General features: G+C 38.5%; 1 protein-coding gene across 1 annotated transcript in view; it reads right to left on the reverse strand.

The window, feature by feature from the left end:
• MAN2A1 (mannosidase alpha class 2A member 1) overlaps window positions 1–21,259 on the reverse strand; it is a 93,215-nt gene that overhangs the window by 51,843 nt on the left and 20,113 nt on the right. The window contains exons 2-4 of the mRNA XM_060761887.2: window positions 13,836–14,096; window positions 6,255–6,399; window positions 1,825–1,996 (exon numbers count right to left, since the gene is read on the reverse strand). Of these exons, the coding sequence (XP_060617870.2) occupies window positions 1,825–1,996; window positions 6,255–6,399; window positions 13,836–14,096 (578 nt within the window). The remainder of the gene's footprint in view (window positions 1–1,824; window positions 1,997–6,254; window positions 6,400–13,835; window positions 14,097–21,259) is intronic.

Consider the following 21,259-nt stretch of genomic DNA (forward strand, 5'->3'; position numbering starts at 1 on the left):
TCTAGTTTCAACTAGAAATAAACTGAACTGCTTCTACCCAATTTTAAATTAGTCCTGAGTAATCCACTGGTTTTAACTAGGCTACTCCTAGTAAAACAACCCACTATAAAGACTGATAATAATTCAGTGAGAATAGCTATGCATATAGTTTTAAGCCAAATACAAAACACCTTTAACTCCTAATTTATTTTCCACAATATAGATGCACATATTTATGATGACTGTATTATTTTGAAATCAGTGAAAATAAGAACCGCCCCATATTTCAAAATGTACATAAGTTGTTTATCTGCATCACCCTATTTGTGTGTGTTCTCTGAATACACTGAAGAGAAAAGAGAGGGTGTCTTCAATTTTGGAACAGGCATAAGCATCTATCTCAATGGTTCTCAACCTGTGGGTCCCCAAGCGTTTTGGCCTACAACTCCCAGAAATCCCAGCCAGTTTATCAGGTGCTAGGATTTCTGGGAGTTGAAGGCCAAAACATCTGGCGACCCACAGGTTGAGGACCACTATTAATCTGTTCTAAACCTCAATATGATAGTAAGAGACCTCCTACAAATTATTTGCAATTTATATTTGGATTGTGTGGTCTATTTGTTGGTAATATCCCACTGACACCTGGATTTATGCAGCCAGACAAAAATAAAGGGTAAGGTGCTAGGTTTATACATCATTTTTCTTCTTCGGACATGCAAAGCAACCATGTAGACCTGTCTGAGCAAGCTTTTCCCTTCTTTCACTGCTTGTGCTAAAAGAGGCTACACTTTTTCCCATAAGCTTCCAAACAAATAGCAGAGTACAGGTTTGTGGGCTTCAATGTAGTTTTTCTTTCAGGTCTAGAAACATTCATGTAGGGTAATGCAGTTCTAATAGTATCTAGAGGGCCTGCTCTAAGATAGGTGACACCATCCTAGTTATTTTTAAAAAGCTATCTAATAAAGGCCACATAAATTAATGGCAAACATGTGAAATATTAATGCAAGTAAACACTATAGCTAAGGTACTTAGGATAAAAATATATTGATGCAGAATAAGAATAGAAATAGAAAGGTTTAGTATTATCACTTGAAATGATGAACAGTGAGCTTCTGCCTACTTTTGGTAGGTTGAGCACAGCTGTAACTGTTAGACCTTTGACAATAATACAACCAACCACTCTTTAAATGTAAATAGGAACATGATTAGCTAACGATCCATCAGGAAATGTGAATTTAATTATCTTAACTATGATGAGATAACACTATGATGAAAGAACAAAGGTCTGGAGTATGCCAACACCAATGTTTGAGTTTTAAATTAGCTATATTACTGCAGTAACTGTAGGTTGTCAGTGAGATGTTTGGGGTGGGAGTAACAGTATTGACATTGTATTTTCCCTTTAACAACAACCACAACTACTACTACTACTACTACTACTACTACTACTTTATTTTTATACCCTGCCACCATCTCCCCGAAGGGACTCGGGGTGGATTACATCTGGGACCAAGCCCAGAGTTTACCAGCTAAAAACACACTTAAAACATAATAACATAAAACATCTTCAACACACCACTTCAAACTCTTGCTTTAAGTCTTCATACTTACACAGATTTGTAGCTTAACAGGAACAGTGTAACATTAAAAGAAATGTCATGAAACTATATTTAAGAAATTAAGTCTACATTTAGCTATGCATTCAAACACTACAATTTATGAAAGTACTAATATTGAATGCAACTATTGTGAATACTGATATAGTTTAAAAGCATCTTTACAGCTTTCTGTTCATTTAAAGACAATGAGGAAATATGCATGCAATAAGGAAATAAATATTCAGACCTTTTCACAGCATCCTTTTTTTGACTATCTATTCCATCCCACCACTTTGAAAAATACGAAATTTCAGACCACATAAATTTCCTTCTCTTATCTTCTTGTAGTTTTATAACCATATTATTAAGAATATGTTGTGTCTGATCTCTGAAGTAGTCATCAAATGTCTTTAGCCAACCTGATGAAAACAACAAATAGCATATATTAACCAAATTAAATAGAATACATTTCATTCAAATTTCCCAGAAACAACTAACATAACATTTGCATTAACTGGCTTATTCTATGACAGATTTGCAGATCAAAACTGTGAGAATACAAATAGATATTTAGTATGTATCTTAAGATGTTTTTAAACGACTCTAATGCAAAAATTGTGGTATAAAACATTAATTTTCTGAAATCATATAGTGTGAAAGATTATGAACCCGAGAGGACTTAATTTGCCTCAACTGCCTTAAATTACTAAATGAGCAACAAGTGGATACAAATGAACTTCATTCTCTTAATTAACTTATATACATTGAGCACATATCTATGGAGAGAAGGTTGCTATTCTCTAGTGGTGGTTCAGGAAACACATCCTGGTGGCCACTCTGCCTCAGATGCAGCATCATTATGGAGCATTCTGGGATTCTCTAGAACAGAGATAGACAACTGTGACAGTGGCAGGGACCATTTCCCTTTCCATAAGAGCCACACTTAACATGACTGAAAGTGAAGTTGAATCCCTTCAAGTTCCAGGAATCATCTAGTCAATTTCTGTAGGGTTTGGGGATAGGAGGACACAAAGTGAGTCATACTGTCAGATTTTCTTGCATTTGTTTGTGTGGTGATGGGCGGGCGGGAGGGGGGGGTGTAAATCAATCTTCCAGGGGCATTGGAGGATCGAGTAGGTTTTTGCTTCAAGAAACAAAAAACAAAAAATTCAATAACATTGCATTGCTGAAATGTTTTCACCACTTCTTCATGTAAAAAAAAGTCTTGCAAAACTTTTTAAGAGGCATGGTAGAACACTGCCAAATCTCTATATCAGACCTCTATCCAGCCCCAAAGAGCTTTTGAATAGATCTGTTATTTACATAGGCTTCTTTCCACTACAAAGAATGTTTATGTAAAGAAACTATTTCCCCATGCAACTCCCTTCCAGTGTTTTCCCAAGCAAAGTTAGACTTTCAACCTTTCACAGTCTGTTGGGGTCTTTATCTTCCAATAAATCAAAATGCTCTATGACACATTAACTCAAGGACTATTTAGAATAGTTTTTGATGTTTTGAGCCTCAGGACTGAATGTACTTACTCCTCAGCTTTGTTTTACAATTTAGGAAATTTGGGTAATAAAACCTACCGTATATAAGACCAATTTCAGTGTCAAGGTCTGTTTACTCATTGTGACATCCAGTTTCTCCTGCTCAGATCTATCTGTACAATCATGTTACCGAAAAACACAGCCACAATGTTTTTCTGCCACATGAAATCTGGATGTATTTCTGCAATAAAGTCCTCCCCAGCACTGTGTCTAACATGCAAGATCTCTTGCGAACTAGAGGAACAGGATTCTGATGTTAGGAAACTAGGATACATAACTTTATTGTAATTATAGTTCACAAAATAGTACTTCCCCAACACAACTTGATAATGCAAAGCTAGGGAATTCTAGGTACATGCAAATGCTTTCATCACCAAGCTGACAGCCTAGTCGAGGAGCCCATGAGAATACCTTTAAAGTGGTCGATCGCGATGGGAAACATGGTCCCATACTGAAGCATCCTCACAAGAAAGAGCAATAGGTTAATCTATCAATCAAACTTTCCTTGTGATATGAGTTGTACCTTTCTCCAAACGTCTCTCATTTTAATGCTTCGTCAGCTAACTCTGATTCAATCATTTGAATTAAAGTAGTCACCCCTTTATATGAACTGCCCTAGAAATTTGGGCATCCAATGTATACTTGCTTCCTCACTCTTTACCCATTGGGCTGAACATGGGCAGGTCCATATCTAAATTTCAAACAATGGATTCCTCTCTTTCTGATCGTTGCCTAGCCCCATGGCCAGAGATTTTCCTGTCAAATGACTTCACCACCTTGTTCACCAGGAGAGACGTCTTTGTTTGTCTTTGTAATCTGTTATTTGGCAGTCTCAAATAAAACCTATGTGGAACACCACCATCCCATTCAGTGGGATAGCCCAGTCACACGATGACTGCAATTGTCCTCGGAACATTCGCAATCTTCTTGCTTTGGATACATGACTGCAGATTTAGCGTCATTTATCTTCTACAACTCTCTAGGAATTAAATAAAGCAGTATCTCACAGTGGGCTGTGTCACTGCTTATACATTGCTGATTCTAAGCCCAGGGACTTAATCATATGTGGAGAAAAACTGAAAACTTAGAGCAGGGGTCCTGAAAGCTTAGAGCAGGGGTCCCCCTGCTGAGGGGCAGCCCGTTGGGGCGCGGTGGCCCAGCGTATCCAGGGGCATTTATCTGGCCCCTGGATGCACTGGGCCACCGCGCCCCAACGGGCTGCCCCTCAGCAGGGGCGTGGCCATAGCTGGGCCCTGCACAGGGCAGGCGGGAGGCACCTTCCTGCCTGTTTGGCGGGTGGGCGCACAGGTGATGTCACATGAAAGGAGTTTGTTAATTAAAGGGGCTTTTTACGTGACAGTTTGCGCGCCCAGCCATCAAAGAGGCGGGAAGGCGCCACACGGCCACGGCAGAAAAAGGAAAGGACCAGCACTGTCTGAAGCCTGGCGCCCTGCCAAAGCACGTGTGCGCACGCACACACACACAGCTTCCTTCTCTGCATCTCTCTCTCTCTCTGTCACACACGCGCACCAAAATGAGCCACCAAACTTTCCAACCAATGCTTCTCCCAAACCCTGGAACTAAACTGCTCAAGGGGAGCTGTGCGCAGGAGAGAGGGAAAGCGTCCCAAATCCTCCTCCAGCCCCCTCTCCACCTCCCCTGACTTGGGACTGAAAGGCTTCTGATCCCAGGACAAACTCCCTTCCAAGGAAAAGGGAGTAAGAGCTCACCCTCAGCCCAATGACCCTCTCTCAAACTTCTCCTTCCAGCCTTTCCATCCGGCATGCTCCTCTCCTTTTTAAATCCCTTTCTTTTCTCCCTCCTCCTTTCCCAACCCCCCTCCCTCTTTCTTTCTCCGGTGCTACCACCACCACCAAGGCAGCTTTCAGGAAGAAGGAGAGGAGGGAGGAGGGAGGAGGAGAAGAAGGCCGGTGGGCAGCCCAGAGGAGGAAGGCTGCTGCTGCTGCGTCTCCAACAATGCTGCTTCTGCTGCTCCTGGTGGCTGGTGGGCGGGTGGAAGAGGGACCCACTGTCCTCCTCTTCCTCCTCTTCCAAAGCAGCAGCGAGAACAACACGATGTTCAGCCTGCAAAGGCTGATTGGCCACCTGACAGAAGTGCCTTGATTGTGCTTTTCCCTTATGGCAGGAGGTTGGATATACATCCTGCATATCAGAGATTTACATGACGATTCATAACAGTAGAAAAATTACAGTTATAAAGAAGCAGCAAAAATAATGTTATAGTTGGGTGTCACCACAACACAAGGAACTGTATTAAGGGATTGTGGCATTAGGAAGGTTGAGAACTACTACACTATTGGCTATTAGGAATTGCGGGAGTTAAAGTCCATAACACAAGGAGGGCCCAAGCTGGCCCATGCCTGCTTTAAAGAATAGCAATGATATTTAATTCTATTGTAATGTTTCACATATTTGTAGATTTGAAATTGTATTGAAATGTAAGCTGCAATTCCCTACTTCTGTCAGTCTTTATATTTATGACTGCTAGTGTACTAAATGAGTGTTTATGAAAAAGTATAGCAAAATAAAGCAATATTATCTTTGCACTAAAGTTTTCAGTAAGCTACTTTTCCTCCTTTGACATCATGGCAGCATGCTTCTAAAAATACCTATGTTTCCCAGCTCAGTAGTATCTATGTATATGTAACTATTACTGTATATGTAAATGTAAATTTAGGACAGTCATATCACAACAAACCCATATTGTTAGGAACACTTCATAGGTCACAACAAATGTGTCTATCAGAATCCCATTTATGTATGTATGCCATATGATTCCCAAGACAACTTTAATTTCCCAGTAAGAGTTAAACAAGACCATCAGTACTAAAAAAAAATTCAAACGTGTGCTATAGATTACTTCTGCCCATCAGGTATGTACCTGATGATTGTATAATATGTGAAGCAAAGTCTGATGTCCATTAAATCAAATGAATAATTGCTTAAGGAGAAACAGAAACTGTAGAACCACATGGAGATTGGCACATGCCATTTCATAAAATTTAGATGGCAATTTACTTGAGCCATCATCTTAAGAGCACAGAGGGTGCAGGTACAATTGTCATGCACATAATTCTTTGAAAATTAAAATTGGAATTATGATTACCTGGATCATTGTGTGAGTGAGGCACAACAAAAACTTGTAGAGGTTCACTATCCCACTCATGTTCATCATAAGTGATATCAAACCCTTGTTTCCAAACTCCACCATCAGGATTATCAAAAGGGAGAATGTTGTAGACATCAAGCATCTAAAGTGGATAAAAAAAACAGGCTACAATATCGTACACAGAAATGTCTGAACTGCACAGGTTTGCAATTTCAAAAGTGTGACTGTTATCACTGTTATTTACAAAAAAATTAAAACAACCCATCAGGTATAACCTCACCTAGAAATTCTGGCTACATATTTTATTTGGTATTTGCAAAGACTTTAATTAGCAAAACATGTGAGCTTTGTCCATATGAGATATGATCTACAATATGAATGTTTAGAATAAAGGTAAAGGTTTTTCCCTGACATTAAATCCAGTCATGTCCGACTCTGAGGGTTGGTGCTCATCTCCATTTCTAAGCCAAAGAGCCAGCGTTGTCCGTAGACACCTCCAAGGTCATGTGGCTGGCATGACTGCCTGGAGCGCTATTATCTTCCCACTGCAGCGGTACCTATTGAGCTACTCACATTTGCATGTTTTCGAACTGTTAGATTAGCAGAAGCTGGGGCTAACAGCAGGAGCTCATGCTGTGACCTTTTGATCAGCAAGCTCAGTGGTTTAACCCACAGCGCCACTGGGGATTATGAATATTTACTTTCTATATATTCAGTCCTCAAGTTACAAACATCCAACTTACAAATGACTCATAGTTAAGAACAGGCATGAGACAACAAGAAGTGAGAGAAATCTGACTCTCAGAAAGGAAATTCACTCCTGAAAGAATTATCATGGGGAAAAGGTGTCTCCACTGAAGCTTTATCACCAATCTGTGTTTGCAAAACAAGCCAATTTTTTTCAAAATCCAATTATGACAGGGACATAATTGTAAATCTTCTGAACAGGGGCACAAACAGCAAAACAAACACCACAGGGGTGTTAACCCTTCCCTATGCTATCCAAAGCTATATATAAATATACCTGTTCCAACTTACAAATTCAACTTAAGGACAAACCTACAGAACCAATTTTGTTCATAACTTGGGGGCTGCCTGTATAGAATCATAGAGTTAGAAGAGAACTCTTGGGCCATCCAGTCCAACCCTCTGCCAAGAAGCAGAAAAATCGCATTCAAAGCACCCTCGACACATACTGTAGTTTATATGTAAACATTCCTATGACTTAACTTAGTCTTACTGTTATCATCAACACATGGGTATATTTATTCTGTCAATATAAGACTACTCAGAAACGGCACTGAATACAAACAACTGTGAGTTTGGACAACTGAAACAATTGCATCAGATCTCAAGTATTTCAGTAGCAGGAAAGATTAATGGAGCATTCTTTCTCAAATATGAACTTATCACATTTCCTTGTTTACATATACACTTCTATGCAGCATTTTTGCCACAGCAGTCCAGGCAATCCACAGTTTTCAAACAATGGCTTATAATCAAACCAAAACACACACACACACACACACACACACACACACACACGGAGGAGGAAATTATGAAGGGAAATTAGCAAAATGCAAATCCCTTTGCCATTGGATGACAAAGAGAGAATGACGAGAAAATAAGCATAACAGCAGCTGGTTGTAATCAAGGGAATGGCTCAACTCTTGACTCCTCATGGACAAATGTTCCGCTTATTTTTAACCACATTGATCTGCCCAACCATTAAAGGGCAAAAAAAAAAAAAATCTGATTGATAACCTAGCATGACTTGAATTGGTAGAATTCCTCAAGAAGCAGAGTGGAGAATTGTTCTATGATATATTATTATGGAGAAAATGATCACGTTTGTGCATATATAGTGTTCCCTCACTACTTCGCGGTTCACTTACTGTGGACTCGCTGTTTTGCGAGTTTTGGGACCAGGAGGAGGGAGGTAAAGAGGGCTCTTCCTCCCCTCTCACCCTTTTTACGTTCTTCTTCCACTTCCTGGTCGCCACCGGGGCTTCTTGCTGCCAATTGGCAGCAAAAAGGCCCCAGCGGTGACCAGGTGGAGGAAAGTAAAGAAGGCGAGGGGAGCATGCTGTTGTTTGGGCCCTGCAACATCTTGCCATTGTTTGGGCCCTGCAACACCTCCGTCGCCTCCTCTATCGCAGGGCCCAAGCGGCAGCAAGAGGCCCAGGCAGTGACGAAGAGGAGGAAGATGAAGGTAAAAGAGGGTGACGAGGGAAGGGGAGCACTACTTAGAAACTCGCATCACAGCAACTCTATTATGTTTACTCTTGAGTAAGTCTCAATGAATTCAACAAGGGTTATGTCTAGGTATGTGGATTCAAGAGGGATGGTTCTTATCTAACAATTTATTTAAACCCTAAACATACACACAGGCTACCTCTTGCTAAATACAAGGAGCCACCCTGCTAAACACGTAGAATGAAATATTATTACTCATCACACTCACAGATAAACACTTCAACTTTGGAATGAACGAAAGGAAGGAAGGAAGGAAGGAAGGAAGGAAGGAAGGAAGGAAGGAAGGAAGGAAGGAAGGAAGAAACCTAGAACACAGTCCTATATCCCAGAATATCAAGGCAGAAAATATCTGCTTTGAATTGGGTTATCTGAGTCCACACTCCTAGAGGTTAGAACTGGTTTAAATGTCTACAACAAAAATGTCTGCTTAGTTGCATATTCTTTAAGTATTTATTTAACATGTCAGAAGCAAGTTGAAGATATGTTAAAATGCATTTAAAAACACAAACAAAGTTTTAAAAATTTGGCATTAAATGTCCTTTGACCAGAAGCTGGCCACTTGTAGTGCCTCTGGTGTCGCTGTGAGAAGGTCCTCCATTGTGCATGTGGTAGGACTCAGGTTGCATTGTAGTAGGTGATCTGTGGTTTGCTCTTCTCCATGACATGAGAGAAGCCTCCCCGCAAGATCGTAACACATCTGGGTGTCCCCTGGACAAGGTCTTCATAGACGGCTGATTTTCTCACACCAGAAGCAACTTGCAGGATGCAACCAACCAAACAATTCTTCAAGTGAAAGCAAATTTGAGCATGCTCAGACAGCAGGTTTTTTGTTTCTTTGTTTGTTTTTTGTTTTTTTGAGGATTTCACAAAGAAAAGAGCTGGAGTTAGATTGCTTGCTTTTCCTCCAGAAAAAAACTGGAGGCTGAACCAGGAAGATCAGCTTTTTTCAGCGTCTGTCTGATATATCAAGAATTGTTTGCTATATATATATATATATATATATATATATATATATATATATATATCTTTAAAACTGCCATTATTATTTTAGAATATTCTACAGTTTAATTCAGCTGATATTCTCTCAACATTTCATCAGCTGGACTTACAGTAGTCATTCATATTTGTATGCCCAACCACACACATAAAATAATAAAATATCAGCAGTATGGGTTCCACTGCCTGAATTTTCACTCCAGCATGATAGGGACAAGTGAAATAAGTGTGAAGCTCCATGTGACAACCCAGCAGGCAAATACGACTCAACAAAAACTCAGGATAAAATCTAGCTGTGAGAGAATTCAAAAAATACAAAAGACAGCAGTACACACATTAATGGTGTCCGATGCCTTTCTGAAAAAAATGTCATTATTCTGGAAAAGTTTTATAGCTCTTATTAGAGACTGCTTGTGGAAAAGATATTGCTATAGTAAATGAATTTTTTAAAAGACATGAAGAACCAGCCTGCATGTGTTTTTTTTTTGTTTTCTTAGTGATTATGGTGCAAGTGCCTGTAAGTTTGACTGCTGACTTGTGGCAATCCAAAAAATTACATAAAATTAATGGATGGTGAAAAGATTGGATTCTGGAACCATGTTGCCAGGATAACCACCTGCTATCCTCTGCCATTTCTGATAAAGTGCCATCATGGCCGCCATAAGAAATCTGTTGTCTTTAGTGTCCTTGTATGGATGGAGCCACAATATAACCAGAATTTACCACAGTGAGCTAAGAGATATTCTTGCTTGTGTTGATAATACTGGATTGCCTTCCGGCAAATGTGTAGCTCAAAAACATCTAAAGGCCACAATTCCCACTAACCGTAATCACTCACCATATTAATAGAGGCTGATGGGAGTTGCAGCTCAAAAACACTAGATTCGGAAACACTCTATAATTCCTAATATTCCATACCACTGACTATGCTGGCAAGGATTGAGCTGTAGTCAACAATGACTGGAGGGCTTCACAATTCTCCCTACAATATTAAACAAATAATGATCCCTTGGCATAAATAGTTACTCCTTTAGTGCCTTTAATTGCTTGATTCTTCACCGACCCACTGCCAATCTCTCATAGAATCACAAAATCTAAAGAGCTTGAGGAGACCACACGACTCATCAAGTCCAGTTATCTGCCATGCAGTCATATACAAATATAATACTCTCAAATTATGCCCATTGAATTCTAAGAAATGCAAGCAAATATTAAAACTTACAGTAAGTCAAACATCCAACCCAATCTAATCCCAATTCTAGAATGTTCTTCCTAACAAAAACATCAATGAGAAATTGTAAATAAATTAAAATTAATCTCTCAATGCAAATAATAATAATAATAATAATTATTATTATTATTATTATTTGCATTGAGAGATTAATTTTAATATAATTATTATTATTATTATACCTTACCACCATCTTCTCGAAGGGACTTGGGGCAGCTTACAAGCGGGGCCAAGCCCAGAACGTACAACAAAATACACCAATTAAAAACACAACTAAAACATAATAGAATAAACAATCCAATTAAAACAATCAACACCGCAGCAGGATATAAAAACATCATTAAAACTATATCAAACCAAACTCAACAACCAGTAACCAGGATAAGGGCATAATATGTTTGCTTTATGGGCTCCATAAGTTGGGAACAACTTGGAAGGCACAGATTAAAGTGCACTTATTCCTGGGTTGTATAGTGCTACAAATGCAGACAAGTTCTTCATGTCCCTCACCTGGAAAAGAAGGTTGCTGGCTTCAAAAAGTCTATTTTGTGGCCTTTGCCAGCATATTTACACAGGTACAGGTACAGGTACAGATAGAATTTCAGTCTAGGTTTTCATTATGGTTACAGAGGGATGGGACAAGCAGAATGTTTCCTGATTATCACTGGCTTAAATTTATTTATTTATTTGAGTTGCTCCAATTCTGGAGAATGACAGAGATGGAAGAACCTAGACAAAGATAGCTAGAATGAGCTGAGGTCTACCAAAGGCAGGAACGGAAACCATTATTAAAGGGAGGGGAACAAAATTGGTTGGGACACGTAATATTTCAAAAGAAAAAGTCACATAAAGGAGTTTGAAAGAAGACAACTGGGAGAGGAAAACAGTGGATACAGGGAAGTACACTGAGCCAGAAGTTGACAAAGGGTGACATTTACATAATGATTTGAAATAAACAGCAAACCTCTTGGCTGCAGGCCTCTAGTAAAGCTGTATTTACAAAAGTGTTATCTCAAAGAGCCAAGGCATCTATTTCCATAGCATATTTAAAGAACAGTCTGGCTCAAACTTAAGATTTTTCTGTTCTCTAATTATCCATTATCTTCATCTTCTAAACATACATGCATAGATTAGATTGTGTTATTTTATGGATTTGTAGAGGCAAGTGTTTTAAAATTGACTTTTAAGGTAATCTTCACTGCAAAGAAATTCATTCTGAGGAGGGGGGGTATATATATTCTCTGCAACAGCCTTTAAGCAAATATTGTTTTAAGTACAAAACATCACATACTGAAAACAGATGTGAGTTCTCATTTATCAAGGGAGCCAACAACACAGTTATGCATGTTGAGTCTGTCTGAAAAGAATATGTAAGAATCAAAACAACCCGAGTGAAAAAAGTTTTTTAAAAATAACAACACAACAAAATATCCACAGATTTCATTCCACTAGGAGAGGATAAGAGTCAGGTTTTTAAATCTACTTTTCCTAACTTGCTCTGAAATTCCCTATCCAAAGCTAGTGCAAATGATACACTTAAAATTAAACGTCTTGTGTATTTTTTCTCTCCCCATTTTCTTATCCCACTATATTTCACCAACCTACATGATGAAGAGATCTCTAGAGGATGGAGCGACAGCACTCTCCTGTAGCCGGATTTGAGCACAACCTCCAAGGCACCAAAAAGCTGGATGTTGACACAACATTCCTCCTTTCTGTTCTGTCTTTGTCCTGTCTATCCAAAACGGCATTGAATGTTTGCCATGTATGTGTACTATGATCCGCAATGAGTCCACTTGGGGAGATAGGGTGGAATATAAATAAAATAATAATAATAATAATAATAATAATATCAGATGTTTGTACACAATTTTGTGCTCTTTTTGGATGACCTAATAAAAGGGTTTTAGACTTTAAAAATTCTAAAGCAATGCTGGACTTAACTGTAAAATTTAAGTCCAGCATGCTGGGAGAGGACGTTTACAACAATTTTCCCTCTCTTTTGCTGTCCAGCACTATGCCCCATTTTTTTCCTGGGAATTTCAAATGTGCCCTTTCAAAGCATATTTTTGGCAGAAAAAGGGATCCTTCTACAAGCAACATGTTGGATTCTGGAAGAACCCAAACTGAACACATTTTATTTATTTATTTGTGACATTTATTTGTGACATTTATATCCTGCCCTTCTCACCTCAAAGGGGACTCAAGGTGGATTATATAATTGTCATTACTCCATGCTCAAGCAACAACAACAATTAAAAGGAATTAAACAACAATTTAAACAACATTAAAACATATGTAAACATTAGATGACTATTGTGCATAGATCCAAAGCCAGATAATCAAATAATCATCTTCATCAATCCAGGGTCAATTCGAATTGAATTGCACAGATAATTATGCTGAGCCAAATGCTTGCTCCCAAAGCCAAGTTTTTACTTGTTTGTGAAAAGACAGGAGGGAAGAGGTCCATGGAATCCCACTAGGGAAGGAGTTCCACCGCTGAGGGGCCACGACTGAGAAGGCCCTGTCTCTCGTTCCCACTAGTCGTGCCTGCGAAAGTGGTGAGACCAAAAGCAGGGCCTCCCCAGAAGATTTTAACCTCCGTGATGGTTCATAGAGGGAGATGCGTTCAAACAGGTAAGTTGAGCCAGGGCAGTTTACAGTCATTCTACATAAACACTCACTATGGAAGCATTCATGGATATCCTGATGTCAAAAGTTTAACTGGCAGGTGGAGATGCACAATAATTTCCCTCCTGCTGTTAACCAAAGGGGTTCTATGAATCCACATTTGTGTACTATAAACCACCTATCTTCCAATGGAGACAGATCTTTTTTCTACACACTTCTGCTTGAAACTGCACAGGAAGATGGTTTAGGCTGCAATATGCAAAGCAACCAAAACAGTGTATTTGCATCTCTTATGTTTTCCGAGAAGTTCCACTAACTTCAGTAAAACAAATCTGATTAACCAACAAGATAACTAACCAACCTAAGTTGATTGTGGAATACAAATACATAATACAGTTAAATAAAATACGTTTTCAAAACAGCAAGAGAAGAGTAGTAAACATGCATTATTTGATTCTTACCTGTACATCTGAAGATTGGCTTCCAACTTTTGAAGCAAACTGACAATCCTCAGGATCAATTGAGAGGTACATAGTGGCAAGAGATGATAGCTCTGAGAAGTTTCCTTGACTAAAGTTTATAGCATCTGGAGTACGCTGACCATCTTTGACAGATTCACTCAGATTAATCACTGAATCTCTTATGTTTGAAATTATTTCATTGTTTTCTGCTAATAAGCGCTCCAAGTGGTCGATTTTCTCTTGTAGTATTGAAAGCTGACCCTGTTGAGACAGAAAGTATTAGTCATTCAAATGTGCAAATTTCTTTGAATGAACAGACCTACTTCATTTTCCCTTTTTTTCCAAAGCCGCAAACTTTATTAAGTCTTCATAGTCCATACCAGGGGGGAAAAGTTTGCAAGTATCATAAATTGCACAAGGAACTTTCCCCAAAAAAACCTGAAATAATTCAAGGCTATTTAGTTTTATAATTAAAGTGAACTCACACAAAGCTTAGTCAATAAAAAGTAAGCAGGCTACATATATATCTGTTGCAAACCAAATTAAGAACAAAGCATATTCAATTTTTATCTTCCTGAGTCTAACAATAGCCATGTTTTAAATTACAAGAATATCCGAGTCATCTCACTATTAAGGCATCTCACTATTCGTGATTCTATAATTAGAGAAACTAACTGCTAAGGGGTCATTTGTTTTATTACAATGAAAATGACTTTGCATTATGAAATATAATTTTGAAATGGAAGCTTAAAGTGAGCAATTTCTGGCCTTTCTTCAAATCATGGAACAGTAGTCTAGATTTCCACTTTAAAGGCTATTAAATAATAAGTTAATAAGTTTCCCTATGGAAAAGTAATGGGAAGAGTAAAAAAATCCTCACCATTGTATTTCTCAATGGCAGATACACATTTCCTTCTTGAAGCATTGCATACATCTTGCTTTTGATTTGTCTGTGTGCTGCCTTTTCCAAGCACTAACAGGGAACACTTCATACCAAAAAAGTATGACACTCCCTAGCAGCATCACAGCCATATTGCATTTCTTGCTGAAGCAACTACTGTGTGAAATACAGATGCATTCATATCCAGTGTATTTTAGGAGGCTATTTGTAATAAAACTATCAAAATATAAATCAGTTCCTCTCATCTGACTGCTTTACTATTTGAGTAAACTATCATTCATTCTGATTTTTTTTATCATGTCAGTAGTGACTTGAGAAACTTCAAGTCACTTCTGGTATGAGAGAATTGGCCATCTGCAGAGACGTTGCCTAGGGGATGCCTGTGGGAGGCTTCTCTCATGTCCCCGAATGGGAAGATGGAGCTGAGAGACGGGAGCTCACTCTGTCTTGCGGATTTAAACCGCCGAACTTCAAGTCAGCAGTTCAGCCAGCACAAAGCTTTAACTCATTGAGCCACCATGTTTCCTGTTGAGACACCATATTTACTCAAGTCTAATTCATTATTTATTTACAGTATTTATATACCATTTTTCTCACCCCTGGGGGGAATCAAAGCGATTTACAAAAAGTAATGGCAAAATTCAATGCCTTACATTAATAAGCTAAATCATAAATCAAACAGCATATGACAAAGCATAAAATACAATAGGACAAATCCATCATAAAATAAACATGAAGTATAAAAATTAAAATCAACTAACAAAAACATTAAAATTACACAATCCAGACTCACAGTCTAATTTATTTATTTATTTATTTAAAACTTTTATATCCCGATCTTCTCAACCTCTGTAGAGGGACTCAGACCGGCTTACAGCAAGGATTCAATGCTAATAGTACAATCTAAAAACATCATATAATAACGAGTTAAAATACATATCGATTAAAATTACAAATAAGCCAAATCGCCAAGATAAAATCATGTCCAACTCAGTTTGTATGTGTGGTTGATAACTTTGTTCTGTAGCCGGTCTCAACCATTACTCTGGGAATGCTTCCTTCCATAGCCAGGATTTCACCAGCCTCCTGAACGCTCTAATGCTCAACTTTTAGGGATAAATGACATTGCTGAAACTGAAGTGTGCCTTACTTTTGACGGCATGTTAGAATCGCACATCTTAACAGAAGAGGGACAGAAGAGGGAGTGGAAGCAGTGTCTGGGTAAGGGCTGGTGGGAAAGCCAGACGGGGAGGTGTGGCTTCCCACCATACTTTTTGCATCCACCACCACCTCATATTCCATTCAAAAGCAAAGGCATTTTTTAATAATGCACACTGTCAAAATTGAGGTGCACATTACATTCAACGGGTCTTCAGAAATTTTATTTCAAGGCTGTACTCCAAGAATGCCCACAGTACAACTCCTGAGCAGTGCTCATTCAGCTCTTCCCTTTCAAGTGGAATATTTCCACCAAGCATTGTGTTCAAACCAAGTCTTTGTCATATAGCACTGTGCTATTTTAAGGCAGGAGTGTTCATAGAATGCACAATATCAGGGCTCCCTTGTCTTGATTGGCTGTCTATTTTTGTCCAGACACAATGCAACATTCTTTTTAAATCTATGAAGCACTTACTCGTTTTAATGTTATTTGCCTTAATATTCACTATTTGGTATTACATACGAAGTGCTAAAATCAACTAAGATTTCTTTGTTGACCAGACCATGTGTTTTAGAGTGCCGTTCCCACAATTTCATGGCTTATCGTACATACTCGAAGATAAGCCGGTTTATAATGGGGTCAAGGTCAAGGACAGGCAGTGGAGCCTGGAGGCAATTGCTTGCAATATATGATATATTTCTCTCTCCTCTTCATCTCCCTTGATAGTGTATTTTCTTTTCCAGTCAAAAGAAAGGGAAGGAGGGAGATATATTTCATATCCTCCTTGTTTGTATGGCTCTCTTTCAAACCCATCCAATTCCATGGCTTTAAAAAAAATGTGTATCTAAATGTATTAACTTTACATGTGCATTTTTGTTCCCTCTGAAGTTTTCCCCTCATATGTTTGCAGATCTTTGCAAATCCTATATACATATAGATATCGAGAGATTTTCATGTATCTGTAGACCTGTATCTATATGTATACATTATTTTATATGAATTTTCCTCTCACATGTTTGCAAGTCTCTGCAAATCCTATATAGATATAATTATATATATAGACAGAGATGTCTAGATAGATAAGAGATGAATATAGATATATAGGGCTTGCAAATATTGCAGGAGGGAAATGCACATATAGAGAGAGGATTTGCAAACGTTTCAGGGGGAAATGCATATGTTTCAGGGGGAAATGCATACATAATTATAGATCGATATCTAGCTCTGCATTGTTTATATAGGCATTGAATGTTTGCCTGTCACTATGTTGGAAGCCAGCCTAAGTCCCCATGGGGAGATAGGGTGGGATACAAATGAAGTTCTATTATTTTTTTATTATTATTATTATTATTATTATTATTATTATTGTTATTATGTTATTGTTGATGCCATATTGTTTTTGTTGACCTTACTTTTCCATTTACAGAGCTAGTTTACTGTTTTTCTTTGAAATACGGTAAATATTCAAAAACATTTAACCTACTTGATGCCTCAATGTAAGTTTATTGGTATCTATTTTTATTTTGAAATTTAACAGCATTTCCCGCCCTTGGCTAATACTCAAGTAAATAAGTTTTCAGTTTTTTGTGGTAAAATTAGGTGCCTCAGCTTATATTTAGGTCTGCTTATACTTGGGTATATACGGTACTTCTTCTTCTGTTAGGGTCATCCATAAACCTAGGCAGACGTGAGGGAGATTCCAACTTAGCCGAGCACTGTGCTACTAATTATGTGCTTTACACTTTGATTATTATTTTTCCCTAAAGCGACTCTGCTGCAAAGACCAGAAACTGAATAAATTAAGTTTTGTGTGCCCAAGAGAATTTTATTTCTCAAACAGCAAGTTAGCAACTCTCCACTTTATGCAAAAGAACTGCAATCCCAAACATATTTACACTGAAATCAGTTCCACTTTGTACAAAGGACCTCTCTCCTAGCAACTATATTTAGGATAGCACAGAAGCGATTTCTCATTGTGACAGGAAGCATTTCTCTGCAAACAAGACATGAAACATATCATTAAATTATTGGGTGCAGGTTGATGTTTCGGTTCTCGCTGGGGAGCATATGACTTTTTTTCATCACACAAAGAAAAGGGATAACCATACTGTATTCTACTTGCACTGATAAAGCTTCAGAACGTTTGGCCAGTTAGCATTTATGCTTATGTATATAGTTACTTATCCCATAAAGAGCACTTACAGTGATAATGTTAAAACATTAACTTCAAACACTTTAAACAAACATATCAATGACAGTGGTCTCAGAATGTTTCACTCCTTTTTTCTGGAAGAGAAGATAAAGTTACCAGATTGGCAGAACCCAAAATCACATACAAGTCCTAGGGCATGGAAAGAGAACCTGAAGCCCACCAGTTGTATCTGGAGCTACAACCTCCATTATCCCTGACTATTGGACACACTGCCCAAGGTTGATCGAAAACAACATGTAGGGATGACCACAAGCTCCACAGAACCACCCTAGGAAGTGATGTTATGTTTGTGAGACACGACTTTAAACAAAACCTAGAATGAAGGTAAGAGAAAGCAAGAGATGTGGATGATGGAACAGAACAGACAGTACATTGTAAAAGTGGAATTCCAAAGAAAACATAAAGATAAATGAGAACTTGGGGGGGGGGGACAAATAAGAACATACTGGTATCAGTGAAGGAGAGGGGCAGTCATTATTATTATTATTATTATTATTATTATTATTATTATTATTAGTAATACTTTATTTATACCCCGCTGCTCAAGGTTGGGGAGATGGCACCGAGTCCCATCTCCCTAAGGGACTCGGTGCGACTTACATGAGGCCAAGTCCACAATACATCAATAACAAGAGCAATAACAAAACAATCAATACAATACAATTAATATAAATCACATAAACAAATCACATAAACAAAAAAACAATAAACAGTAACACGCAGCATTTAAAGACCAATGGCCGGGCCAAATGCAATAATTTAAAATTAAAAAAATAATGCTGGGCATGAACAAGGTAGGCTATAACTGATATAGGGTTTTCAAAAAGAGATGAGGGGATGCAGTCAGTCCTAAATCAGTGGTAAAGTGCATATTGAGGGCATATTGCTGAGAGTTTTCCTTATTCTGGGAAGGCACGTTTTCAGGCTCCTCCTAAAGACTACCAGAGTTGGGGCATGTCTGATGTCCTTGGGAAGTGAGTTCCAGAGTTGGGGGGCCACCACCGAGAAGGCCCTCTCCCTCGTCCCCACCAATTGCGCCTGCGAAGGAGGCGGGAGCGCGAGCAGGGCCTCTCCGGATGATCGAAGAGATCGTGTAGGTTCGTACACAGAAATGCAGTCACATTTACAAGACGTTAAGTTCAATGAGCACCCACAGCTTGTTTAATTAAAGAACTTAATACTTAGGGTTTACTGCTTTGGAGTGTGGTCACTGGTGAGCAGCAGAACACATTCCTTCTATACAGGTCTCTACTTAATAGACACATCAGTTTTAAAAGATTTCAAGTAGAAAGGTGACCACTTTCTTCCAAAACTAAAGAGGGTCACTAACAGAGTAATCAATGAAGTAATGTATTGTCGAAGGCTTTCATGGCCAGAATCACTGGGTTGTTGTAGGTTTTTTCGGGCTGTATGGCCATGATCTAGAGGCATTCTCTCCTGAGACGTGCAGGCAAAACGTCAGGAGAGAATGCCTCTAGACCATGGCCATACAGCCCGAAAAAAACCTACAACAACCCAATGAAGTAATGTTTGATGCTACATGAGGCAGTTTCATATTTTCACATATGTCAAGAATTCTCTTTACGGAATGATTAGGTAATACTTAAAAGAAATGAAAGGAATTAACTGTTATCCAAAAACAGACCACAGAGAAAAGATTTCAAGCACTGAAATCTAGTTTGGGAACACCAGAAATTAGGGCATAAGAATGAGGCAGAATTCCCACCAGCTCTTCTACCTATAATAACCACTAAATGTCACTACTGTTAACCCTGGAGGATTTGTGCAGTTCTTCAAATGACAGGACTGATCAAAGACCTTAACTTTTTTCAACACTGCCATCTACACATATTTAGCTTTTAATGCTACAATATCACATTTGAGTGCTTTAGCTACTTCAAGTGTGCCAAAAGCATTAAAGCACTCCTCAGTGAAATAGAAACCAACAATTTTTGTATCGGAGAGCACTAAATTTTGTGTTAATGAAGCCAGAACCAAGCAGAATAAGTAGTTAAAATACTATTTGTTCTATGTCAGTTAACCAATGGAAAATTGCCTTAACCTTAACATCTGAAATTCTTCAAAGACTAAAAATTCTTCTTAGACTAGCAAAACTGATGCTATAGATGTACTGGGTATACCTCTTTAGGAAAAACATTGCCATTTTCGGTGGCTGTGCGTTTTCTGGGCTATATGGCCATGTTCCAGAAGGATTCTCTCCTGACATTTCACCCACATCGATGGCAGGCATCCTCAGAGATTGCATTTCAAATTTCACAACCTCTGAAGATGCCTGACATAGATGTGGGTGAAATGTCAGGAGATAATACTTCTGGAGCATGGCCATACAGCCTGGAAAGCTCACAACAATCCATTGATTCTGTCCATGAAAGCCTTCGACAACACATTGCCAGTTTGGTTACAACTTCTTCATGCAACAGGAAGTAACCTATGACCCATATGGTACCGCAGAATATTTATTTTGCATTTCAAAAAATGTTATTTGCTTATGTATTACAAGACTCTGAACTTAACTGATGGGCACTGATCCTGTGTACTCATATATTAATGAATAAGCCCAGCCCATTAATATACTGCATCTACTCTATTTTCTTTCTTTTTTCTTTTTGCACTTGTAATTAAAAAAAGGAAACATTTATTGCTAACTCTTGCTAAAATGAGATTTTGGAGTTTTAAGAATATGTCATACTTTAGAGCAAAAGGAGAGGGGCTACATTACATAGAAAAATGTATGCAAATGAATACAATCAAACTCATTTCTCTTTTCACTCCTTTTGAGTCCAGCTCTACTACTCCAGTAAACTGCAGGTTCACATAGTTTAAAACTGCTCTTTTCCCCTCCCTTCCAATTTTAGCAAATAATTTAATGAGGCATGAGCATGTAGCAGGTTAAAAAAAACTGCTGTTACACTTCTCCAACTGACTCTACAAAATATATTTCTTCCTTTAGTAGTTCAATTGTCTTCTATTGAGTTCAATGGGACTTATAAGAAAGCATAGAAGTATATCCCCAACATGCTATAAGAAGCAATTCCAGTAGATATCTTGAGTTCCTGGTGGCACAATGTGTTAAACCCTTGTACCAGCAGGATTGCTGACCGACAGGTCAGCAATTTGAATCCGGGGAGGGC

This window comes from Anolis sagrei, chromosome 2 (genome assembly GCF_037176765.1).
Source record: "Anolis sagrei isolate rAnoSag1 chromosome 2, rAnoSag1.mat, whole genome shotgun sequence".
Taxonomy (NCBI): domain Eukaryota; kingdom Metazoa; phylum Chordata; class Lepidosauria; order Squamata; family Dactyloidae; genus Anolis; species Anolis sagrei.